At 43.7% G+C, this 27,169-nt stretch overlaps 1 protein-coding gene across 4 annotated transcripts in view; it reads left to right on the top strand.

Annotated features, from left to right (window-relative positions):
- Positions 1-27,169, top strand: part of TBC1D8 (TBC1 domain family member 8) — a 150,824-nt gene that overhangs the window by 53,967 nt on the left and 69,688 nt on the right. For 3 of the 4 annotated variants that reach the window (XM_080683310.1, XM_080683311.1, XM_080683312.1), the window contains exon 2: positions 6,881-6,991. The exons of the other annotated variant lie outside the window; for it this stretch is intronic. In XM_080683310.1, the coding sequence (XP_080539436.1) occupies positions 6,881-6,991 (111 nt within the window). The remainder of the gene's footprint in view (positions 1-6,880; positions 6,992-27,169) is intronic. 4 annotated transcript variants of the gene reach the window in all.

Raw genomic sequence — 27,169 nt, 5'->3', positions numbered from 1 at the left:
TCAATCTTCTTGAACTTGTGGAGACTTGTTTTGTGGTCATGCCAAAAATGCGTGTGCCATCAATCGGAACAAGTGGCAATCTGAAGGAGCAAGGTCTGGTGAATACGGTGGTGGGTTAATACTTCCCAGGCAATACCTTTTAACATGTCTTTAACTGTTTTTTGTTGTTTTTTTTAATAATTTATTGAACCATTTACTTGTTTCCAATTTCGATAAACTCTGCAGTGCACAACCTTTATTTTTTTAAAAATATATTTTATTGATTTTTTACAGAGAGGAAGGGAGAGAGATAGAGAGTTAGAAACATTGATGAGACCCTAACCGGTTTGGCTCAGTGGATAGAGCGTCGGCCTGTGGACTCAAGGGTCCCAGGTTCGATTCCGGCCAAGGGCATGTACCTTGGTTGCAGGCACATACCCAGTGGGGAGTGTGCAGAAGGCAGCTGATCGATGTTTCTCTCTCATTGATGTTTCTGACTCTCTATCCTTCTCCCTTCCTCTCTGTAAAAAATCAATAAAATATATTAAAAAAAAAAAAGAAACATTGATGAGAGAGAAACATCGATCAGCTGCCTCCTGCACACCTCCCACCGAGGATGTGCCCGCAACCAAGGCACATACCCCTGACCGGAATCGAACCCGGGACCTCCCAGTCCGCAGGCCAACGCTCTATCCACTGAGCCAAACTGGTTTCGGCTCTTCAACTGGTTTTGAAGTGTGTGATGGTGCGTTATCATGAAGCAAAATTACTTTGCCATGTCTTCTGGCTCATTCTGGTCATTTTATCAAAGCGTGGTTCAAATCGACCTGGATGTTCTTTGTCTTTCACATCGAAATCATCACTTTTAAAGCGTTTAAACCAGCATTCACGAGTATCTTGAGATGGAGCATATTCACCATAAGCTTCCCATAGTATAAGATAACTTTCAGCAGCACTTTTATTCAAAATAATGAATTAAAACTTCCTGCAAATGCTCTTTTTTTGGCATGAAATTTGACATTTTTAAGCGTAAAAATATCTATGATGTTAACACCTTTAGAAAACTTGACATATGAAGTTTTGGAGCTTGTTGTCAATACAACAAAATAGCATACTTATCAAATCGCATATTTATCAACATATGTGTAACTCCATCTATTGAAAAAAATCTGCATTTTTAACCAGTACACCTAGTATGTAACAGTTTGCTTTTCTCTCGCTGCCTTTAAGATTCTCTCTTTGTCTTTAAATTTTGGCATTTTAATTATGATATATCTGGGTGTGGGTCTGTTTGGGTTCTCCTTGTTTGGGGTTCTCTGTGTCTCCTGAACTTATGTGACTTTTCTTTACCAGGTTAGGGAAGTTTTCTACCATTATTTCTATAACACCTTCTCTATTCCTTTCTCCCTTTCTGCCTCCTCTGGCACACCTACTATTCTAATATTGTTATGTTTCACATTGTCCCACAGCTCCCTTAAGCTGTCCTCCTGTTTTTTAATAGTTTTTTCCTTTTTGTTCTCTGTTTGAGTGATATTTTAAACTCTGTCTTCTAATTCACTGATTTGATCCTCAGCTTCCGCTAATCTGTGTATTCCTTCCAATGTGTTTTTTATTTGTGTTATGTCATTCTTTATCTCAGACTGTTCTTTTTTCATAGTTACTATATCTTTTTCATACTGTTGAGCATTTTTAACATCATTACTCTGAACTCTGTTTCAAATAAATTTTTTATCTTTGCCTCATTTATCTCTTCATCTGGATAATTCTCTTGTTCTTTCATTTGGGGGTTGTTTGTTTGTCTCCTCATTGTGGTTGTCTGTCTGAGTTTGTGACTATATTTTAGGTAGATCCTCTACACCTCTAATCTCTAGTGTAGGACAGAGTTAAAGGCTGTTTCTGACTAATTGGATCAGGCAAAGACTCAAAGCCTCCAGAGACCGCCTCTGTCTAGAGACTAATAGGATTCTGACTTGAATTGCCCCCAGGCAATTGTCCTGAGGTGTAGTGAGATTTTTTTTCAATAGGGTGGGGCAGTTGCTTCTGCCTGGAGGCTAATTGTTACTTTTAATCTCTTAAGCAGCCCCAGGGCATGGTGTGTCAACTGTCTTCCCCTGAGGCAAGGCAGATGTCTATGTGGGAAAGATGTCCTCCACTGTGTGAGGGAATGACTCAGCCCAGGAAATTGGGGTGTCTGCCTTCTGAGCTCTAACCCCTGAGTCCCCAGTCCTGGGTTCTGCTTTCACAGCTCCAGTCCACTCTGCCCTTCCTCTGCCAGAGCACAAGGTGTGTGGCTCCACAGGGAATTTTTGTGCATTGGCCCTTTAAGAGAGTGCCCAAACTTTCAGATACCAGTCCCTGGCAGACAGCACCCTCTGCTTTTCCCAGGTAGATGTTATGTTGTTATCCTCATCAGATTTGGTTCTCTCTGCTGGGGAGCCCATCTTGGGGATTAGATCCCAGAGTTTGCAGTGGTACCCTCCCCCCACAACCCCACTAGCTGAGATATCTCTCTGGGACTTCAGTTGTTGTCTGTGGGTGCCCAGCCAGCCCTTTTGCACCTCCACCCCTCCTACCAGTCTCTATGCGGTCTCCACCTTCAGTCCTTGGGTATCAGGGTTCTCTCCTGTGAGTTTTCCGTTGATTATTCTGGAAGACTTTCCGCATTTCAGTTGTAATTCTAGCTTGTTCCTGGGAGCATGTCTGTGCAGCATCCACCTACTCTGCAGCCCTGTATAAATAAATCATTCTTGCTTTTTTGCTTTGCTTTTCTGTAAACTTCACTCCAGTTAGAAACCTGGCTCACCCTCCACCATCCTTTCTCTTAATTGTTCATGTCTGTATCTGTGTAGCAGCGTCAGAGTGGCCAGCCCACACCTGGGAGAGTACAGGACTCATGTATATTTGTTTCATCTTTTTCCTACAGACTCCACTCATCTCCAAAGTTAAATAGTCAACACCCTTCCCCTACACCTTCACTCCTGGGTTTCATGCATTTGTAGTACACTTAGATTTTGGGGGCCATATTCTGCATTCAATTGGGTATCCCTTGACCTGCTAAATGATATTTTTAAAATTTGCAAACATTAAAGTTCATGCTGAAAACTTTTGTGGGATTTTGACGAATGCATGGCATCATATACCCACAATCACAGTATCATACAGAATCGTTTCACCACCCAAATGTCCCCAGGTTTGACTAATCACCCCTTCTTCCTGGCAGCCACTGACCTTCCTCCCCTGCTGTAACTTTCCCTCTTCCTTTTTCCAGAGTAACTGGAGTCACCCAGATCGCAGCCTTTCTCAGGAGGGCTTCTTTCACTTGGCAGCTGCAGTTAAGATTCCTTGATGTCTTTTCATGACTTGGGAGCTGACTTCTTTTATCATGGAAACTACTCCATTTGCTTCCAGTTCGGGGCAATTACACGTTAAAACTTCCGTAAACATTTGTGTGCAGATTTTATGGGGACAGAAGTTTTCATATCATTGAGGCGAATACCCAGGTGGTATGAAAAGACTGCGTTTAGCTTAGCAAGAAGTTAACAAAATGCATATTAGCATGCCTGTGCCATTTGCAATCCCATCAGCAAGGAGTGAGTTCCTGATGCTCACATCCTCTATAGCAATTGACATTGTCAGTTTTGGATTTTTTTTTTTGGGGGGGGGGGTGGGGCTGGCCTTTCTAATGGGTATCTAATAGTATCTTGTTTCAATGTGCAATTCCCTAGTGAAAAATGATGTCCAGAAGCTTTTCATATGCTTTTTTGTTATCTCTATGTCTTCTGTCTAAAGTTTATGTTCAGATCTTTTGCCTAAATTTTTAAATCCTCACTTGAGGATATGTTTCTTGAATTGAGAGAGAGAAGAAGGGAGAGAAAGAGAGAGAAACATCCATGGGACCTCCTGTCCATGCCCCGCCTGGGGATTGAACCCGCAACATAGGCGTGTGCCCTGACCAAAAATTGAACCTACAACCTTTTGGTGTATGGATGACGCTCCAATCAACTGAGCCACCCTTCCTGGCCTCTTTAGCTTATTTTTAATGGGATTGTTGGTTTTCTTATTACTGAGTTTTAATAATTTTTTTGTACATTTTGGATACTAGTCCTTTATCAAATATGTGTTTGCAAATAGTTTTTCTCAGTTGGTGGCTTGTCTTAATTCTCTTAAGTGTCTTTTGCAGAACAATAGTTTTTGGTGTTGTCACTAAAAAGTCATCACCAAACCAAAGGTCATCTAGATTTTCTCCTATATTTTCTTCCATGAGTTTTATGGTTTTGTATTAGGTCTATGATCCATTAAGAGCTAATTTTTTTGGTGGAAGGTTTAGGTATGTGTCTTAATTTTGCTTGTTTGTTTGTTTTGCTTATTGATGTCCAGTTGTTCCAGAACCATTTGTTGAAAGACTTATCCTTCTCCATTGAATTATCTTTGATCCTTTGTCAAAGATCAGTTGATTGGATTTGTATGGGTCTGTGTCTGGCTCTCTATTCTGTTCCATTGACCTGTCAATACTACACTGTCTTGATTGCTGTAGCTTTCAGTAAATCTTGAAATTGTGTTGTGTGGGTTCTCCAACTTTGTTCTTCTTCAGTATTGTGTTGGGTCTTCTAGGTAATTACCTTTTTATATAAATCTTAGAATTAGTTTGTCAACATCTATAAAATAGCTGCTGGGATTTTTATTAGGATCATATTGAATCTATAGATCAATCAAGATGGGATGAATTGGCATCTTAACATTATTGAATCTTCCATAAATATGGAATATCTATTTAGATCTTTGATTTTTTAAAATCAAGAGTTTTGTAATTTTCTGCATATAGATACTACTCATCTTTTGTTAGATTTCTACCTAATAAAAATAGCATTTGCACCCAGCTGGCATAGCTCAGTGGTTGAGCGTTGACCTATGAACCAGGAGGTCAGAGTTTGATTCCCTGTCAGGGCACATGCCTGGGTTGCAGGCTCAGGAGCAACCGATCAATGATTCTCTCTCATTTCTATCTCTCTCTCCCTCACCCTTCCTCTCTGAAATGAATTTTTTAAAAAAATGCCATTTGCTATTGTCAGTGGTATTTACATTTTTTTCCAAATTCCAGTTGCTCATTGCTGAAATTTAGGAAAACAGCTGTCATATTAATGTTGTGTACTGCAGTCTTGTTATACTTGCTTATTAGTTCCATAAGTTTTTGTTGTTGTTGTTGGCTCTTTGGGATTTTCCAAAAAAAAGACAAGCATGTCATCTGTGAACAAAGACAGTTTTATTTCCTCCTTCCCTATGCATACCCCTTTTGTTTCCTCCTCTTGTCTTACTTCACACGGTGTCGAATACTCAGCCATGAAAGGTCCTCATCTTAGCACGAAAGCATTTAGCTTCTCATCAGTAAATAGGATCTTTGTAGATGTTCTTTGTCAAATTAAAGAAGCTCTTGATTCCTAGTTTATGGAGAGTTTTTTTTTAAAAAAAGTATGTATAGATGTTGGATTTTATCAAATGCTTTTTCTGCATGAATTGATGTGGTTATATGATTTTTCTTCTTTATCCTGTTGAAGTGGAGTATTACATTGGTTGATTTTCAGATATTGAACCAGCCTTGCATACCTGGAGTAAGTCCCATTGCTCCTGGTGTACAATTCATTTTGTATGTTGTTGGATTCACATTGCTAATATTTTGTTGAGGATTTTTACATGGTTGATATTGGTTTGTAGTTTTCCTTTATTGTAATATCTTTATCTGGTTTTGGTATTAGGATAATGGTAGTCTTATTGAATGAAGTAGGAAATGTTCCCTCTGCCTTTTTTTTTTGTTGTTGTTGTTGTTAAGAGATTGTGGAGATTATATTCATGAGTCCTTAACATTGAGTAGAATTCACCAGTGAACCATTTATACCTGGTGTTTTCTTTTTTGGCAGGTTATTCATTGACTCAATTTCTTTAATAGATATAGGCTTATTCAAATGATTTATTTCTCCTTGTGTGAATTTTGGCAATTCCATTTCATGTAAGTTATCAAATTTGTGGGCATGAAGTTGTTCATAGTTTTTCATTATTTTCCTGATACCGCGCCGTGGACGGATCAGGGGACTCTGCCTGTGCACCTGTACACACATATGTGTTTACTAGTACATGTTTATGACAGACATGTTCATGGACACGTTGTCCACATTTCTTTTTGTACACTTCTACTATATGAAAGTGAGCGAGCCTCCCACTGTGCCCAGTATGTCCCCTGCTGTCCAACACCCCAGTCTTCTTCCCACGTTCGCCTCTCCCCACTCTGCTGCTGAGAACCCGACTCGGCTGCATATCTGGCCCGTCCTGCTGCGTCTGCACAGCTCCCCTGGCAGGTGCCGTCCTCGGCGGTCTGCCTCCCGCTGCCCACACGCCCCTGCCTGCAGCACCCTCCCTCTGTCCATTCCGTGGCTTTAGGGAAAGAAAGAAGAAGGGGGTGTGGGTTTTTATAACAGTTATTCCTTAAGCTGCTCAGTTTTTACCTCCTTGCCGGTTCGCTCCTGAATTGCAGATTTTTAAGGGCTTTTGAAAGCTGTGTGTGGGGTAAAGGGGCTTCGACTTTTTATTTATTTATTCCTCACCCGAGGACATCTTTTTAAATTGATTTTAGAGAGAGCAAAGGGGAGAGAGAGAGCAAGAAAGAAAGAAGGAAACATCGACATGAGAAACTTCGATCGGTTGCTTTGGGTAATCGCCTCGATCAATCAGGGCTTGAACCTGCATCCTGGGCATATGCAGTGAGCAGGAATGGACCTTCCACCTTCCAGCGCATGGGCGATGCTGCACCAGCCGGCAGGGGCACGCGGCTTCTACCTGAATGCCGAACCCAAGCAGGCTGGCTGCGTGGCGGGTGGTCCCCTGCTCAGAGGGCGCCTTTCTGTCTTCGCAGGCCGCTTGGTGGGCGCTCTGGACGCGGTGCTGGACTCCAGCGCACGGGTGGCTCCGTTCCGGATCCTGTTCCAGGTGCCCGGGTCCCAGGTCTCCTCTCAGATCGCGAGCGGTGAGTTGCCGAGAGGGGCCTATTTTCACTGGGCTGGGGCCGCGGGTGAGTTTTGTTCCATTTGGAGCCTTCAGATCCTAAGGCCTGAGCCGGGGAGCAGCTGCAGGTGGTGCGGCTGGAAGGCAGTTCCTGAGCCCACCTGCTTCTCTGAACTCTGTTCTGGCTCTTTAAGCATCAAACACACATGAAGGCGGTCAGCATGGACAGCTGGCGGGACCTGCTCAGCTCCCCAGGAGCATGCAGCTCTGGCTGCTGTGTCTGGTGACTGGGATTTGCTTCTTACTGTGTCTCACATACGCCTGCTCTGGGCACCTGCACCTGCTGTGCTGGAACATCGGGGGCTGCGTCCGATGGGGGCGGCCTGCCCCCTGCTCCTCAGTGCACTGAGTCGCTGGGCTGCGGGCTGGTGGTAATTAAGTCTCACTTTCCATCCTGCCCACAAGGGCCCGCCCGTGCCCTTCTCCCGTGCCAGCGCCTGGGGCGGCGCATCCTCACGTCTGAGAGGCCCCTTCTACTAAAAACCAAAACCAAGAGGTGTCTTTTTAATTACACAAGTAATACATGCTCATCTTCCAGAATTGAAACAGGTAGGAGAGAAAGAAAAAATCATTTCCGACCCTTTTCCTGTTGCGAATCACTCTGTCCACATTCTGCATATACACACAGTCGTTTTGGCCTTGCTTTTTCTCTTAGCATTCTATTATCTACCGCAGGCTTCCAGCGTCGCCTCGCATTCTTCAACCATCTTGGATTACTTTCATTCCGGAATAAATACAGAAAAGTACACAGAAGAAAAGTGTCATCCATATCCACCATCCAGTACTAACCCTGTTAATGCCTTGAGGTGTTATTTTTTCCGGTCTACTTTGTTTTGTTTTTAGTTTTATTTTTTATATGTTTTTATTTCAGAGAAGAAGGAAGAGGGAGAGAGGGATAAAAACATCAATGATAAGAGAGAATCATTGATCAGCTGTCTCCTGCCCACCCCGCACTGGGGATGTGCCCCATCTGGGAATCAAACTGTGACTTCCTGGTATATGGGTCAACCACTGAGCCACGCTGGTTAGGCCATTTTGTTTTTAAATTAAGATAAGCCCATCTGTATTTGCATAAAATGATAAAAATGGTGCACGTTCAGTGTAAAGACGTCAATTAACAGTGAAAGGTACAAAGAAGACAGGATCTGGCCGCCTCCTTGCCCCGCCAGCGACGCCTGCGCACATGGTCCCATCGCGGACAGCTTCACAAGCATCAGCCCCGCGAGGCTGGAGTGCACGGGAGAGAATGCCTCTAATGTGCAGCTTGTCCGGTGCTATTCCTCATAAAAGTATCACGTTTTCACTTGACTTCAATAAGAGAAAAGAAACTACAAAGCCAAAGAAATGTTAACTTCGAATAAATGTTTCTTTAACATAAGAGCTTCCTTTCTAAAAGGTTCACTTAAGGTTGGGGAGAGGTTTTTGACAGCTTTACAAGCTTAGACTTGTGGCCTTTGAAACAATGTTTCTATTTTGACTGGACTGCCCATTCTGAGGCTTTCTTACCCTTCCTTTCTCATTGTGACAGTGTCCTTATTAACCTCAGACTGCAGTTCCTCTTCTGTTCTGACCATGTGCTTTCCACCAGGGTTTGGATCAGTTCCCTATTTAAATTAATTTAATGCTTTTACTCAGGTGTGCTTTATTTTTAATTTTTATGTCTTTTATTATTTTAAATACATTTTATTAATTTTTTTTACAGAGAGGAAGGGAGAGGGATAGAGAGTTAGAAACATCAATGAGAGAGAAACATCGACAGCTGCCTCCTGCACACCCCCTACTGGGGATGTGCCCGCAACCAAGGTACATGCCCTTGACCGGAATCGAACCTGGAACCCTTCAGTCTGCAGGCCGACGCTCTATCCGCTGAGCCAAATCGGTTAGGGCTTATGTCTTTTATTTAAAAAATATTTTTTTATTGATTTCAGAGAGGAAGGGAGAGGGAGAGAGAGAGAGAAACATTTATGATGAGAGAGAATCATTGATCGGCTGCCTCCTGAACGCACCCCACTGGGGATCAAGCCCACAACCCGGGCATGTCCCTGACCGGGATTCAAAACTGCCACCTTTCTATCCAGGACGCTGCACATTGGCCAGGGTGACAGTGATTCTCAGTGGGACATGGCATTCACCCTGTAGCTGTGCCAGTTGACCCATCCGATCCTTTCTTAGCGACTTGTTTCTGATGTTTAAAGTATTTTAAAACCTGACACAGACGTCCAAACTTAACTATTCCAGGGCACTCGCGATCCCCAGTGCCTGCTCCACACCAAATGTGTGCTTGGTGTCAGCACTTTCAGTTAGTGTGAGGGGCCCCCGGCCATGGGAAGGCAGATAGCAGCCTGGAGAGAGCGGGCGGGCGGTGAGGGTATTGTGCCCAGGGCTTGAGGTATGGATGTAGGTACTTAGACTTCTTCTGGGAGTTACTTGGGCATCTTAACGCGGTGTTACTGACTCACCATATTTAATATTTTATGTCTTGAGCACTGAGAAAGGATCCCTGCCTAGGGTTTCATGTCTCAGATAAAGCAAAACCAGAAGGGCTGAAGGGCCTGGGCGGCGCCGGGATGGGCAGGGGCAGGGGCAGGAAGATGGCCGCAGGGGTGATGGGTATCTTCAGCGGATTGGCTGCTTACATGGCCAGTAGGGGGCCCAGAGCCGGGAACGGCTTTCTTGGGTGAACAATGGCCTTGGCAGCTGCGACTTGTGGGTGACTGAGGCTGGAAGTAGAGGAGGCTACATTGCTCTTGTGATTATTTTCTAACTTGCATGCCTGGACTCCCAGGCTGGGCACCTGCTGGCTGCAGGGGTGGTGGGCACTGAGAAGGGGTGGGCAGGGACGTGCCCTGGCGTCTGCTCAGGCGGCTGCCCGGAAACCCCGCAGCCGCTTCCTCTGTTCTCACGCTCAGTCCCCCCACTTCTCACCACTGTCACTTCCTTTATTCTTTGCTTCCCCCCGATACAAGATTTCTCAGAGCCATGTTTGCCACTGACCCTCTCGTGCCAAGGACAGAGCCTAACATCCAGTAAGAGCAGAGGGCGGGCGAGGGTGACATGTGGGGAGGTCAGCACCCAGGCAGGAGCCCTCCTGCGTGGGGTCAGCAAGGGGACCTGTCCCAGGCTAAGGTCTGGGGGGAGGCAAAGCTTTGGGCTGAGCCACCAGGACCAGTGAGCAGTAGAAAAACTTGTAAAACAGGCATCTTCTTTTTTTTTTAAGCTGGGATTTTTATATCTTGTTGACAAAATGAAATTTTCATACTTATGAAATGTCCCTCTGTATCTCACGTAATAATCTTTTGCCTTGATTCTTCTTTCTCTCGTATCGATATGGTTAAGCCAACGACTTTGGTTAATGTTTGCGAAGTATAATTTTTCATATTTCTACTTTATGTCTGTGTTGTTTTTTTAAAGGGTAATTTAACTATGTTTTTATTGATTTTGGAGAAAGAGGAAGGGAGAGGGATAGAGAGATAGAAACATCCATTAGCTAATTCCTACACGTCCCCTCCTGGGGATTAAGTGCGCAACCGGGGCATTTGCCCTGACCAGGATCGAACCGAACCGGTGACCTCTTGGTACATAGGTAGACACTCAACCATTTAGGCACACCAGCTTGTCTAATCGGTGCTTTACACTTTAAATGTTTTCTTCCAAGAAATACATGATGGGTTTTGATTTTTTTATCCAGCCTGATAATCCTTTTCTTTTTCAAGTTTTTGGGTTGTTTTTATTTTTTTCTTCAAAGTCCATTGATTGTCGCAAAAGCCCAGGACATTTAACTAAGGAGAAAACAAATGTCCAACTGAGATCTGAGAACCCAGAGCAGTGAGCTGACCGCTGGGCTTTCGGAGAGGGTGGGGGGAGCGGCAGGGCCCATGGGGCATCCGGCACGGGCAGCACAGGGGGAAGGCGAGCGCCTGGCAGCGCAGGATTTCGTTAGCTGCTGCCTGAGGACGGTGTTGAGCAGCTTGGCTTCCTTCAGGGTCAGTTCATGTCTTCCTGCCCCGCCCCCCGCTCCCCCTCCCCACCCGACAGCTGTCAGTCTGTTCCATGTGTCCACGCCTCTGGTCCTATTTTGTTAGTCAGTTCATTAGATTCTGCATATGAGTGAGATCGTGTGGCACTTATCTTTCTCTGATTGACTTATGTCACTTAGCATAATGCTCTCCAGGTCCCTTCATGCTATCTCAAAGAGTAAGAGTTCTTACTTTTTTACAGCAGCATATTATTCCATTGTGTAGATCTAACGCAGCTTTTTATCCACTCATCTGCTGATGGGCACTTAGGCTGTTTCCAAATCTTAGCTATTGTAAATTGTGCTGCTATGAACATAGGGGTGTATATATCCTTTCTGATTGGTGTTTCTAGTTTCTTGGGATATATTCCTAGAAGTGGGATTACTAGGTCAAATGGGAGTTCCACTATTAATTTATTGAGGAAACTCCATACTGTCTTCCACAGTGGCTGCACCAGTCTGCATTCCCATCAGCAGTGCACGAGGGTTCCCTTTTCTCCACATCCTCGCCAGCACTTGTTGATTTGTTGATGGCAGCCATTCTGACAGGTGTGAGGTGGTACCTCATTGCCATTTTAATTTGCATCTCTCAGATGATCAGTGACTTTGAGCACTTTTTCATGTGACTCTTGGCCTTCTGTATGTCCTCTTTGGAGAGGTGTCTATTCAGGTCCTTTGCCCACTTGTTAAATAGGATTTTTTTGTCTTCCTGGTGTTGAGTTGTGTGAGTTCTTTATATACATTGGAGATTAACCCCTTATCTGATGAATCATTGATGAATATGTTGTTCCATGCAGTGGGTTTAAATTTTAGATGTTTTTCTTCCAAGAAACACATGATGGGTTTTGACTTTTTTATCCAGCTTGATAATCTTTTTCAAGTTTTTGGGTTGTTTCTATTTTATTTTGGGGGGGTTGTTTTTATTTTATTTTATTTTGGGGGGGTGTTTTCATTTTTTCCGCATGTTCATTTTGTTGGTGGTCAAAATAGGGATCTTGCTTTCTTTTTTTTTTGAACATAGTTTTTGTTGTTGTAAAATACACATAACAGAACTTCCTGTCTTCACCGTTTTTAGTGCTGCTCAGCAGGGTTAAGAACATTTATAATGTTGCGTGACCAGCACCACCATCTCCAGACTCTTCTCCCCAAACGGAAATCCTGTCCCCATCGAACACTAACTCTCCCTCCTCCCTCCCCAGCCCTGGAAGCCGCCATCCACTGCCCTGCCCATGAACGTGACCATGTGGGGACATCATGGAAGTGGAATCGCAGTGTTTACCTCTATGTCTGGCTCTGTCACGGAGCACAAGGCCCTCGGTTCCTCCATCTCGTAGCCGGTGTCAGAATGCCCTGCTGCTTCTAAGGCTGAATCGTATTCCATTGCATGTCGGCTTTCTTTCTGAAACAGATTTTAAATGATTGTCACACAAGTAGAGGCCAAGGCCATGGTATATGGAACATGGACAGTCAAATCCCGGGAGCCAATTCCTAGTCACAATCAGGGGATGGCACTAGGCGGGCACGCTCAGGCAGGCTGCAGGCTGCAGACTGCAGGCGCAGGGGTCAGCTTTTGGCTTTGACTGAATTGACTCCTAAGTGATGAGAGCTCATTGGGGCTCTGAAAGGACGAGGAGACATAGCTGCCATGTCTCCGTGGCAGAGGGCTCAGCCTGCGCGCTGCTGTGGTTGAGGGTTCAGGCCATGCCCGGCTGAGTTATTTGTCAAGCCTTTGCTGGCCACCTGTGAACAGCGCTCGGCTGTACAGATAGGCGCCTGATGGTAGGCGCGGCGTGGTTGGTGACTGTTCGTGGCAGCATAAGTCCGCATGTTCACACTCCTGGCGAGTCTGCCCACAGCCCTGAGTGAGGTCAGGGAGAGAAGGAAAGTGGGAAGAGGAAGAGGCCAGGCGGTGGCGGGTGTTACTCCTGACGTCAGCAGACGGGGTGTTGGGGGGTGCCCAGATCAGGCGGAGGCATCACTGTGTGTGGGAGGGTGTGTATGTATTTTGAAAGAATTAGTTAATGTTTTAGATTTAGAAAATGGAAAAACGTGATTTTGAAATGTCAGGGGTCATACAGGAAGCTCTGGTGTGTGAGCTGATGGAAACGTGGCACGTGGTAAGGCACCAAGAATCACAGGAGTCGTGCTTTCCAGTTAAAAACACTTCCCCGCTCACTCCTCGTGGGTCCTCTCACAGTGTGTCAGCAGGTGCCGTTGGCTTTGGAGAGGAACGGAGCCCGGCACAGGCTGCTGAGAGACTTGGCGGGGTCACCCCGTGCCAGGGCGCTCCCTGGGGACCCAGTGCCCGTCCTCACAGAACGTTCCTTCCCAGTGTCCTTCCAACGTGCTGCCGTCCCTTATCTCTGCCCTTGACCGTGCCTGGAGTTTCAGTTTCTTGTGTTCCACATCACTGTTTGCTTTGTCTTTGCAGAGTGAATTTCATTCTGGGAGGAAATGCCCCCGCGTGGGTCAGACCATCTTGTGAGCTTTGTGCCCGGACAGCACAGGCAGTGCCAGCCACACCTTCTCCCAGAGCAGAGCCCATTGCGTGCCAGGGAGTGTTCGAGGCCGCAGGGCCACTGGAGCCTTCTATGGGAGCGCACTCAGGGCCACTTGCCGCCAGTGCCAGACTGGGGTTTGCTCACTGGGGTTCCTTAGGGTGACATGGGTGGCATTCTCCATGTGGATTTGCATTTGGAAATGGCTTAGTGGGGCCAGGGCTAATGTTTCTTTTCTACTAGGGCCGTGGTCGGCAAACTGCGGCTCGCGAGCCACATGCAGCTCTTTGGCCCCTTGAGTGTGGCTCTTCCACAAAATACCACGGCCTGGGCGAGTCTATTTTGAAGAAGTGGCGTTAGAAGAAGTTTAAGTTTAAAAAATTTGGCTCTCAAAAGAAATTTCAATCGTTGTACTGTTGATATTTGGCTCTGTTGACTAATGAGTTTGCCGACTACTGTACTAGGGAGTTCTGTTGCCAGGCTCTTACTGTTTTATTTTATTTTTTGTAAAAATATATTTTTATTGATATCAGAGAGGAAGGGAGAGGGAGAGAGAGATAGAAACATTATTGGCTGCCTCCTGTACACCCCCTTACTGGGGATCAAGCTCACAACCTGGGCATGTGCCCTTGACCGGAATCGAACCCGGGACCTTTCAGTCTGCAGGCCAATGCTCTATCCACTGAGCCAAACCTGCTAGGGTTCTTACTGTTTTAAATAAAGTATTTTTGTTTATGCTCCAATAATTAAACTTTTTAAAAATATATATTTTATTGATTTTTTTACAGAAAGGAAGGGAGAGGGATAGAAAGTTAGAAACATTGATGAGAAAGAAGCATCAATCAGCTGCCTCCTGCACACACCCTACTGGGGGTGTGCCCGCAACCAAGAATCGAACCTGGGCCCCTTCAGTCTGCAGGCCGACGCTCTGTCCACTGAGCCAAACCGGTTAGGGCTCCAATAATTAAACTTAACTAAAAATGTTCTTTCATTGGGGATGTTGCTTACTTATAGTTATTTAAGGGAAAATTCCGAGTCTAACTTTCAGTAAATTTGGAATTAAAAAATCATATTTTAATAATATTGATTGATGATTTAAGAGAGAGAGAGAGAGGAAGGGAGAGAGAAACACTGATTTGTTATATTTTTCATCCATTGACCAACTCTTGTATGTGCCCTGAACTGGGATTGAACCCACAACCTTGGGGTCTCAGGATGATGCTCTAACCAGCTGAGCTATGCGGCCGGGGCTGAAGAGTGTATTTAAAAACCGCTTTTACACCAGGAAGACACTTGCAGACCCTGCCCTCTGTGTGGTCTCCTGTGGCAACAGCCCCCACTCTATTGGGACAGTCCCTTGTGTCCATCTTGCAATAATTCTGTCACATAAAGTCTCTCCCTACCTAATCCTCATTTGTTTTTCTTTTGTTTGACATACTTAAGAATAAATATGACCTGCGCGGAATCTTTTAGAAGTTTTTAAGCCGGAATCAAACTTTCTCTAGTGCGTGCCTTACAGGCCGCCAGCTTTCGCATGGAGCCTGGCTTGTTTGGCAAAGGCAGCGTCTGGGGATCTGAGCTGACGTCCAGTGTGATCCCTGTCATTTTAGTACAAGAGGAGGGACAGACTGAGACATTTGGGTTTCAAAATAAGACGACGTTAGTAATAGCTTTCTGTTAAACGTTCCTCCATAACCGTGGCAGGAGTGAGGGTCTGTGGCGCCTCTCCCAGGGCTCTGGTTGAGGTGCCCCTGATGCGGCGACCGGGCTTGCTTCCAGCTCGTGTTTTCCCAGCTCCTCTGACACGAGCTGGAACCTCCGGGCCACATTGCCTGAGCTGGGAGTCACCCTGATACTCAAAAGAACTGTTGGCCCAGAAAGAAACTCACTACAGACTGATTCATTTGCCTCTCAGCATAACCATTATTGCTTGTCCCATTTTCGGTTCTTATAAGTGTATTTCTAGTATCACATGATCTCACTCATCTAGGGGAAATAATGAACAACATAAACTGATGAACAAAAACATACCCGGAGACAGGGAAGCATCGATCAGACTGTCAAACCTCAGAGGGAAGGTAGGGGAGGGTGGGGGTAAGGGGGAGAGATCAACCAAAGGACTTGTATGCATGCATATAAGCCTAACCAGTGGTCATGGACAACAGGGGGGTGGGGGCATGCGTGGGGAGGGGTTTGGGTTGGGAATGGGGGGATGAGGACAAATATGTGATACCTTAATCAATAAAGAAATTAAAAAAAAAATAAAATTTTATGAGGGGAAAAAAAAAAGAAAATTCAGGGGGGTGGCATTCTCCCTGTTTTCTTGCTCTGCTTTCACTTCTGATTTTACTGACTATTCCTTCTTTATGCCTTTTTTGTTGTTAAGAAGGGGTTTTTAATTCTTTTATGAATATTTTCAAACATACCCCAAAGTAGGGAGAACAGTATAATGAAATCCTCCAAGCCCATTGGACAAGGGCATCACATCAGGGTCATCACGCAGGGGCGTCAGGGTCATCGTGCAGGGGCATTAGAATCAAGATTTTGCCCACTTTATCTTATTCTCTGAGCCCTTTTTCCTCCTGATGTATTTTAAAGCACATCCTAGAAATTGCATTTCACCTCTACATGCTGTCGCAAACCCCTCAGGATATGTGGTCATTCTTGCGTCACTTCGTTGTATTGTGTGAAGTCCAGTTAGCTGGCATTCTTTGGATCACTGCATACTTGGGCTTCCTGCTTGCCTCCAGAATCTTCATAGATCTGGCTGTTCTAATCCATATTCAACTAGAATCACACACTCATTTCACTGTCTCTTTTTGTCAAGAAAGCTGCCATCCTCCACTCCCACCCTACGTTATTCCCCCAAAGCTTTGACTTGGTGGGGAAATTGGGCCAGTTTTTATGTAGAATGTTCACATGCTCTGCTCCTGTGTTCCTCCTCAAGACAACATTTAACTCGCTCCTCAGTCCTTCATATTTCCTGGAAACCAGGTGTTTACAAATGTTCAAACACTTTGTTTTTTTTCCTTTCTTTTTAATGTTTATTGTTGAGGGTATTACAAATGTTTCCACTTTCCCCTCGCCCAGCCCCCCGTTGGCCCTCTCTACCCAGTTTCCCGCCCCACCCCAGGCCTTCGTCACCTTATTGTCTGTGTCCAAAGGTAATGCATATATGCCTGTAAGTTACAGGCATCCTCAAACTACGGCCCGCGGGCCCCATGCGGACCGCCGAGGACATTTATCCGGCCTGCCGGGTGCCGCTGCCTGTCCTGCTTAGCAGCCGACTCGTCCTGGGCCCGCAGTGCGCATAGGAATTTGTTCATAGTTTTTTTTTTTTTAAACTATAGTCCGGCCCTCCAACGGTCTGAGGGACAGTGAACTGGCCCCCTGTTTAAAAAGTTTGGGGACCCCTGCTAAGATCTTTGGTTAATCTTTTCACGTCCCCCCTCCCCACCCCCTTCCCTCTGAGATTCATCAGTCTGTTCCATTTCCATGCCTCTGATTCTATTTTATTCACTGGTTTATTCTGTTCAATAGATTTCTTATTCATTTATTTTGATTTTTAGATTCAATTGTTGATAGATATGTACTCATTGCCATTTTATTGTTCATTTTTCTTCTTCTTTTTCTTCATCTTCATCTTCAACTTCATCTTCTTCCTCTTCTTAAAGAATACCTTTCAACATTTAATGTAACACTGGTTTGGTGGCAATGAACTCCTTTAGCTTTTTCTTGTCTGTGAAGCTCTTTATCTCACGCTTAATTCTAAATGATAGCTTTGCTGGGTAGAGTAATCTTTTTTTTAAATTTCTTTATTCATTAAGGTATTACATATGTGTCCTTATTCCCCCATTACCCCCCACCTCCCATTCATGACTCCAACCCCCTGTTGTCTGTGTCCATTGATTAGACTTATATGCATGTATATAAGTCCTTTGGTTGATCTACCCCCCTTACCCCCACCCTCCCCTACCCGGAGGTTTGATGTTCTGATTGATGTTTCTCTGTCTCTGGATCTATTTTTGTTCATCAGTTTATGTTGTTCATTATATTCCACAAATGAGTGAGATCATGTGATATTTATCTTTCTCTGCCTGGCTTATTTCACTTAGCATAATGCTCTCCATCTCCATCCATGTTGTTGCAAATGGTAAGATGTTCCACAGTTTTTTAATCCACTCATCTGCTGATGGGCGCTTAGTCTGTTTCCAAATCTTAGCTATGGTGAATTGTGCTGCTATGAACATAGGGGTGCATATATCCTTTCTGATTGGTGTTTCTGATTTCTTGGGATATATTCCTAGAAGTGGGATCACTGGGTCAAATGGGAGTTCCATTTTTAGTTTTTTGCGAAATCTCCATACTGTTCTCCATAGTGGCTGCACCAGTCTGCATTCCCACCAGCAGTGCACGAGGGTTCCTTTTTCTCGCATCCTCGCCAGCACTTGTCATTTGTTGATTTGTTGATAATAGCCATTCTGACAGGTGTGAGATGGTACCGCATTGTCATTTTGATTTGCATCTCTCGGATTATTAGTGACTTTGAGCAGGTTTTCATATGTCTCTTGGCCTTCCGTCTTCTTTTGAAAAGCGTGTATTTAGATCAGTTGCCCATTTTCTGATTGGGTTGTTTATCTTCTTTTTGTTAAGCTGCATGAGTTCCCTGTAAATGTTGGAGATTAAACCCTTATCGTTGATATCATTGGCAAATATGTTCTCCCATGCAGTGGGCTTTCTTGTTGTTTTATTGATGGTATCCTTTGCTGTGCAAAAGCTTTTTATTTTGATGTAGTCCCATTTGTTTATTTTCTCTTTAGTTTCCATTGCCCTAGGAGCAGTATCAGTGAAGAAATTGCTTTGGCATATGTCAGAGATTTTTCTGGCAGTGGATTCCTCTAGTATTTTTATGGTTTCTCGTCATATGTTTAAGTCCTTGATCCATTTTGAGTTTATTTTTGGGTATGGTGTAAGTTGGTGATCTAGTTTCTTTTTTTTTTTGCATGTATCTGTCCAATTTTCCCAACACCATTTATTGAAGAGACTGTCTTGACTCCATTGTATGTTCATGCCTCCTTTGTCAAATATTAATTGAGCATAGTGATTTGGGTCGATTTCTGGGTTCTCTATTCTATTCCATTGATCTATATGTCTGTTCTTGTGCCAGTACCAGGCTGTTTTGAGAACAGTGGCTTTGTAATACAGCTTGATATCTGGTACTGAGATCCCACCTACTTTGTTCTTCTTTCTCAGGATTGTTGTGGTTATTCGGGGTCTTTTTTTATTCCAGATGAATTTTTGGAGAATTCTTTCTAGGTTTGTGAAATATGCCATTGGTATTTTAATGGGGAGTGCATTGAATCTATAGATTGCTTTGAGTAGTATGGAAATTTTAATGATATTAATTCTCCCAATCCATGAACATGGTATGTTCTTCCATCTGTTTACGTCTTCCTCTATCTCTTTTTTCAGTGTCCTGTAGTTTTCCGCGTATAAGTCTTTTACCGCCTTAGTTAAGTTTATTCCTAGGTATCTTAATTTTTTTGGTGCGATGGTAAATGGGATTGCTTTTTTAGTCTCTCTTTCTGTAAGTTCACTATTGGTGTATAGAAATGCCATAGATTTCTTGGCATTAATTTTGTATCCTGCTACATTGCCGAATTCATTTATTAAGACTATTAGTTTTTTGATGGAATCTTTCGGGTTTTTTATGTACAGTATCATGTCATCTGCAAATAATGAAAACTTTACTTCTTCTTTTCCAATTTGGATGCCTTTAATTTCTTCTTCTTGTATAACTGCAATGGCTAATACTTCCAGTACTATGTCGAACAGGAGTGCTGAGAGTGGGCATCCCTGTCTTTTTCCTGTTCTTAGGGGAAATGGTTTTAGTTTTTGCACATTGAGTATGATGTTTGCTGTGGGTTTATCTTATATGACTTTTATTATGTTGAGGTATGATCCTTCTATTCCCACCTTCCTGAGAGTTTTTATCAAGAAAGGGTGTTGGATTTTGTCAAATGCTTTTTCTGCATCAATTAATATGACTATGTGATTTTAATCTCTCAATTTGTTTATGTGATGTATCACGTTTATTGATTTGTGGATATTGTACCATGCTTGCATTCCTGGGATAAATCCTACTTGGTCATGGTGTATGATCTTTCTGATGTAGTGCTGGATCCGATTTGCTAGAATTTTGTTGAGGATTTTGGCATCTATGTTCATGAGGGATATTGGCCTGTAATTCTCTTTCATTGTGTTGTCTTTATCTGGTTTGGGTATTAGGGTGATGCTGGCTTCATATAAGGAGCTTGGAAGTGTTCCTTCCTCTTGCATTTTTAAGAATAGTCTGAGGAGGATAGGTGTTAGTTCTTCCTTGAATGTTTGGTAAAACTCCCCTGTGAAGCTGTCTGGCCCCGGGCTTTTGTTTGCTTTTTGATGACTGCTTCAATTTCCTCCATAGTTCTTTGCCTATTGAGATGTTTAGGTTCTTCCTGATTGAGTTTTGGAAGGTTATATTTTTCTAGGAATATGTCCATTTCCTCCAGGTTGTCTAGTTTGTTGGAATAGAGTTGTTCATAGTATTTTTTAACAATCCTTTGTATTTCGGTGGGGTCTGTTGTTATTTCACCTCTTTCATTTCTGATTTTGTTTATTTGGATCCTCTCTCTTTGCTTCTTGGTGAGCCTGGCTAGAGGTTCATCAATCTTGTTTATCCTTTCAAAGAACCAACTCTTGGTTTTGTTGATCTTTTGTATTGTTTTTTGGTCTCAATATCGTTTATCTCCGCTCTGATCTTTATTATTTCCTTCCTTCTGCTTACACTGGCCTTTTCTTGTTGCTCTCTTTCTAACTCTTTGAGTTAAGGGTTAGGTAATTTATTTCCATTGTTTCTTGTTTTTTGCAGTAGGCTTGTAGAGCTGTGAACTTCCCTCTCAAGACTGCTTTCACTGTGTCCCATAGATTTTGAATTGTTGTGTTTTCATTGTCATTTGCTGCTATGATATTTTTTTTATTTCTTCCTTGATCTCTCTGGTAATCCAGTCATTGTTTAATAGCATGTTGTTTAGTCTCCATGTGTTTGATTTTTTTGGATTGTTTTTATTGTAGTTGATTTCCAGTTTTATGCCACTGTGATCTGAGAAGATTCTTGATATGATTTCTATCTTCTTGCATTTGAAGAGACTTTGCCTATGACCCAGCATATGGTCTTTCTTTGAAAATGACCCATGTGCACTTGAGAAGAATATATATTCTGTGGCTCTGGGGTGAAATGTTCTGAAGATGTCAATTAATTCCATCTGGTCTAGTGAGTCATTTAGGATTGATGTTTCTTTGCTGATTTTTTGTTTAGAGGATTTGTCCAATGGTGATAGTGGGGTATTAAAGTCTGCTACTATGATTGTATTGCCGTCAATCTCTCCTTTGATATCCTCCAGGAGTTTTCTTATGTATTTGGGTGCTCCTGTGTTGGGTGTGCGTATATGTTTACCAGAGTTATTTCTTCTTGTTGGATTGCTCCCTTTAGTATTATGAAGTGGCCCTCCTTATCTCTTGTTATGTCCTTCACTTTGAGTTCTAATTTGTCAGATATAAGTATTGCTACCCCAGCTTTTTTTTTTTTTTCATTTCCATTTGCCTGAAAAACATTTTTCCATCCCTTCACCCTCACTCTGTGTGCGTCTTTTTTTCTGAGGTGGGTTTCTTGTAGACAGCAGATATATGGGTCTTGTTTTCTTATCCAATCCGTTACCCTATGTCTTTTGATTGGGGCATTTAATCCATTTACATTTAAAGTTATTGATAGGTACTTATTTGTTGCCATTTTTATTCTTTACCCCTGTGTTCCTTCTTCACTTCCTATTTCTGTGTTGTTGTTTTTTTGTAGCAGACCCTTTAGCATTTCTTGCATTGCTGGTTTGGTGGTAATAAATTCCCTTAGTCCTTTTTTGTCTGTGAAGCTCCTGATTTCACCTTCAATTTTGATTGATAGCCTTGCTGGGTACAGTATTCTTGGATTCAGACCCTTCCTTTGCATGACTTTGTATATTTCATTCCATTGCCTTCTGGCCCGATGAGTTTCTGTTGAGAAATCAGTTGCTAGTCTGATGGGGGTTCCTTTGTAGGTAACTTTCTGTCTCTCTCTGGCTGCTTTTAAGATTCTTACTTTGTCGTTGGTATTTGCCAATTTAATTATAATGTGCCTTGACGTCAGTCTTTTTGGGTTCATTTTGCTTGGGACTCTGTGAGCTTCTTGGATTTGTGTGGGTTTTTTCTTCCCTATATCAGGGAAGTTTTCTGTCATTATTTCTTCAAACAGGTTTTCTATTCCTTGCTCAGTTTCCTCTCCTTCTGGAATCCCTATTATGCGGATGTTGTTTTGTTTCGTGTTGACCCAAAGTTCCCTTAGGCTCTCCTCCTGCTTTTTAATTTTTTTTTTCTAGAAGCTGCTCTACTTGGGTATTTTTTCCTACCTTGTCTTCTAGCTCACTGATGCGGTCCTCTGCTTTTTCTAGTCTACTCTTGATGCTTTCTATTGAGTTCTTTACAGCAGCGATGTCATTTTTCATTTCTTCTTGGTTCTTCTTCATTTCCTCTTGGTTCTTACTCATATTGTCAAATTTGTCTTCCACATTTTCAGCCACCTTATGACCCTTTCTCTGAATTCTTTCTCTGACAGGTTGCTTGCCTCCATTTAGTTTACTTCCTTTTCTGGTGATGCCTGCTTTTCTTTCATATGCAGGCTGTTTCTTTGTCTCCCCATGGTCTCTCTTCTCCGGGTGACTGGTTATGTAGTTCTCTCTCCTGCGTTGATTTAAAGGCACAAAATACAACACAACCAGGTACAACACACAAGGGACTGAACAGAAATGTATTCACGATATTAATTAACCCAAATAAAGGTGACTGCCATGGAAAGGCAAATTGGGGATAGGAGAGAAAGAAGAAGAGAAGAAAGAAAGGCGTGCCAAAATGAAATTGGGAAAAGGAGAAAAAAAAGTAAGAGATAAAGGAAAGAGCATAAGAAAGAAAAGGGGAACAAACTATATATATATGGGGAGAAAACTCCAATAGAACAGCCACTAATCCCAGCAAATGCCAGCAACAAGTACCTGGAGATGAATACAAACAACAACTAATATCAAGTGAGGTGAGGGAAAACAGAAGCAAAAACAAACAAAAACAAAGCAAACAAAAAAAACAAAAGAAAAAAATAAGCAAAACAATCTCACAAAAAAGCATAAAAAATCGATATAATCAACATTCAAGCAAACAACAAAAGGACAGAGAGAAAAACAATTTTTTGGATAGTGAAGACAGAGAAGAGAGAGGTGTGTATGAACTTGGAGCAGGGGATTGGAAATTAGATATATAAGTAGGGTGAAATTTTAACAGTGGGAAAAAAAAAGAATAGGGAGACTCTAAAGCAGGAGGAGGGTAAGAGAAACAGGACAACAAAAGGGCAAAAGTTAGGAAGAGAGTGATGGCATAAAGATAGAGTTGAGATAGAGTAGAATGATGCTAAAGCAAAGATGAAAATAGAATGTAGAACACTAATCTCAAAGTCAAATAAAGAGAAAATGAAATGACACTTTTTTTTAAAAAGGTAAAATAGTAGTAGTAATAATACTGATTGAAAATAAAAATGTACTAATTAAAAAGGTAAAATCAAGTGAGGAAAAAAGAAAAAAAATAGTTTCTTAAGTAAAAGATGAAAAAAATAATAATAAAACAATTAAAAAAAAAAGTGAAGTAGTGAAAGTCATTCACTTCCTCTATTGTTCTGTTTGGCATGCCTGTTTCCCAGTCAGGACAGTATTGCAGTTTCCTGCATTCCACTGCTCCTCAGTGTTGTAAGCCAGTCCTGATTTTTAAGCAGGCAGTGTGTCTTACTCTCTTGTATTCCTTTATTTGTGATTACACAAGAATCAATTTGTGATTCAGCCCCTGGGTGGCAGTGTTTCTGGATTGACCTCCGGGTCTATAGGTCCTCTCTAGCCTGTGCTTAGATCCTGCTTTCCCTGTGGCACTCAATACCGGTTTGTGGGAGTGGGCTGCCTCAGAGCTGGTTCTCCGACAGTCACTCCCCGCTCTGATCCCCAGGTTCCAGAAAAACAACTTTCCCCTGCAGTCTCCTAGGGTGTCCCCAACTGGGTGATCCCATGCACTGGGCTCAGCAATCAGAAGCAAGGATTTAAAGAGGAGAAAGCGCAAGTGTGCGAACTCCGGGGCTGCGTGCAAGTCTGTGCAGTCCTTCCTTTCCCCCTCCCCCGCCCTGTGTCCAAGCAGCCGGGACACTTTTAAAATTTTTAGGCTGTCCTTCTGTGTCAGATCAAAATGGGTTGCTTTTTAGAGATCCTCTCTGTTAGCAACTCTGAGGACCCCCTTCCACATTCACGGATCACGCCAGCCCCAACAGCCATGGATTTTTCTAGGCTCAGACTTCCCCTGGTCCTCCAGCTCCCGCAGTGCGCGCATTTCTCTGTCCTGCTGGGACCAGAGACCTCACCTTATCCCAGCCGAAATCTGACCTTTCCATGGTGGAGAGTAGAGCTCCTCTGAATCTGTGTGTTTGTGCCAATTGGGGACCGGTGCTCTGGGGTTCGCAGCTGTTCCGTGGGTGCCGCAGTTGTAGATTTTCAGGCTTCTGATAACATCCACTTTCCCCTTCAAGATGGTGTGGTCTCTGCATTCGATCCGGTGGCTCTGGGAGGGAACCCAGCATCAGTAGGGGCTGCCCAGTCAGGGGAGCCCCATCCAGCAGTCCCCCACCTTCTCCTGGAGTATAGCTGTCCCTTTACTCACCAACAGATACTCCCTGTGCAACCCTCAGCTGTTCTTTCTATCTGCTCCGGGACAAGGCTTGGGACACTTCTGTCTATTCCGCCGCCCTTTTTTTTCTTCTGCCTGGGTAGAGTAATCTTGGTTGTAGGTTCTTGCTTTTCATCACTTTGAAAATGTCTTGCCACTCCATTCTGGCCTGAAAAGTTTCAGCTGACAGTCATATGGGCGCACCCCTGTAGGTAACTAACTGCTTTTCTCTTGATGCTTTTAAGATTCTCTGTCTTGCCGAAACTGGTTTGGCTCAGTGGATAGAGCATCAGCCTGTGGACTGAAGGGTCCCGGGTTCAATTCCGGTCAAGGGCACGTACATTGGTTGTGGGCACATCCCCAGTGGGAGGTGTGCAGGAGGCAGCTGATCGATGTTTCTCTCTCATCGATGTTTCTAGCTCTCTATCCCTCTCCCTTCCTCTCTGTAAAATATCAATAAAATATATTTTTTAAAAAAAAGACTCTCTGTCTTTTTTGTTGTTTATTTAAACTTCACCCAAGGATATTTCTCTATTGATTTTTAGAGAGAGTGGATGGGAGGGGGAGGGACACAGAGAGAGGAACATCGATATGAGAGAGACACATCAATTGGTTGCCTCCACACATTCACCAATTAGGGCTGGGGATTGAGCCTGAAACCAAGGTACATGCCCTTGACTGGGAATCAAACCCATAACCCTTCAATCTTAAGACTGATGCTCTGTCCACTGAGCTAGACAGTCTAGGGCATTCTCTTTGTCTTTAAGCCTTGACATTTTAGTTATGATGTGTCTTGCTGTGGGCTTCTTTGGGTTTCTCTTGTTTGGGAATCTCCACACTTCCTGGACTTGTAAGTCTATTTCTTTCGCCAGATAGGGGAAGTTTTGTCATTATTTCTTCAAATAGGTTTTCAATGTCTTGATCTCTCTTTTCTCCTTTTGGCACCCCCGTAATGAGAATGTCAGTATGCTTGAAATTGTCCCAGAGGCTCCTTACACTATCTTCATAGTTTTGGATTCTCTTTTATTTTGCTCTTCTGATTGGGTGTTTTTTCCTTCCTCATATTCTAAATTGTTGATTTGATTCTCAGAATCCTCTACTGTACTGTTGAATTCCTGTAAATTATTCTTTATTTCAGTTAGTGTATGCTTAATTTCTGACTGGTCCTTTTTTGTGTCTTTGACATTTTCACTAAGATCCTTGAAAGTCTCACTAAGATCCTTGAGTAACCTTATAACCATGGTTTTTAACTCTGTATCCAGTAGTTTGCTTGCTTCTTCCATTTCTTTCATTTGTGACATGTTTCTTTGTCTCCACATTTTGGCTGCTCCCCTGTGTCTGTTTCTATGTATTGGGTAGAGCTGCTATGTCTCCTTGAGTTGGTGGAGTGGCTTGTGTAGTAGGTGTCCTGTAGGGCCCAGTGGCTCAGCCTCCCCAGTCACCTGAGCTGGGCACTCTAAGTGCACCCCTTTGTGGGCTGTGTATACAGTCTTGTTGCAGTTGAACCTTGATTGCTGTTGGCATCACTGGGAGGATTTGCCCTCCAGGCCAATTGGCTGTGGGGACCAGCTGTGACTACAATGGGAGAGCTGCTGTGCAGGAGACATCCCTGTGGAGTAAGACTTGCTTCAGTGGGGCTTTGGATCTCACCGAGTCTGCCTCTTGAGTGTGTCATTTGTGTATGTGTAGAGTTGTCATCTGCTATGGTCTGAAGCTGGTCACTGGGTGCACTGGCTCTGATGCCTCCTGGGAGATGCAAAGTCAGCCATTGTCTGGGGCCACCTGGCAGGAGCTACAGAGAGATCAGGAGCTACAGATGGCTGCTATCTATATTGGGCTTGGAAGTGCCCAGGCGAGGCCCATTTGTGAAGCAAAGGAGGCTGGTGCTAGTGCTGGGTCTTGGTCCTTTTATTGATAGGTTTGGGGCACACTGACTCCAGTTTCATCTTGTTTGGGAGATTTTAGCAATGTCTGAAACCTGAGCCAGGACAGGCCATTCATATGGTAAAGTTGCTGCAAACAGCTTGGGTGAGGCTGCTAATTGGATGGGACAGGGGTGTCAAGGAATCACCAGGTGGAATGAACAGGCTGATGGAAACTTAGATATGGCTGCCAGTTAGCTTTGCGAGGAAGGTGGGGAGGTTGAGGGGTGGGAAGGAGATCCCAGCACAGGAACAATGACCCCTGCGAGCAATTCCTCCTGGGAGAAAGCCATCCCCCGAGTTCCTGCCCTGATGCCAGACAATCCATTTCTTCTCAATATGTATTTAGGTTCCCCAAAGCCACGCAGTAGTGGAGCTCAGAGGAAGTGAGACTGGCCCTCTAGGGGTAACACCTGGGTCTCCAGCAGCCTCTATGTCACTCAGCCACAATCCCCACTGGTTTTTAGAGCCCGAAGTTATGGGGACTTCTCTTCCCAGCTTTAGAATCCTGGGCTGGGGGTCTGGTGTGGGGCTGGGACCTCTTGTTCCTCAAGGGGGGGGCCTCTGCAGCCAAGATATCTCTCCCGATTAAAAAAATGTCACATGTTGGTGTCGGACCAGCCTGTTCGCACCTCTACCACTCCTACCAGTGTCAGTGTGCTTTCTTCTTTACTTCTCTAGTTGTAGGACTTCCGTTTAGCCAGCTTTCATGTGGTTCTGAAGGATGGTTGTTTTGTATTTTAATTGTAGTTTTGATGTGGTTATGGGAGGCGGTGAGTACTGGCAGTTACCTATGTTGTCATCATGGTTCTCCCCAAAGGTCCAGCTTTTTAAGAAGAGGAATACTTAATAGGTGTTCCCATCTTTCATGCCGCATGCTCTCAGGGGGC

The sequence above is a fragment of the Plecotus auritus genome (assembly GCF_963455305.1).
Source record: "Plecotus auritus genome assembly, chromosome: 8".
Taxonomy (NCBI): Eukaryota; Metazoa; Chordata; class Mammalia; order Chiroptera; family Vespertilionidae; genus Plecotus; species Plecotus auritus.
This window is presented reverse-complemented; position numbering and strand designations above follow the sequence as displayed.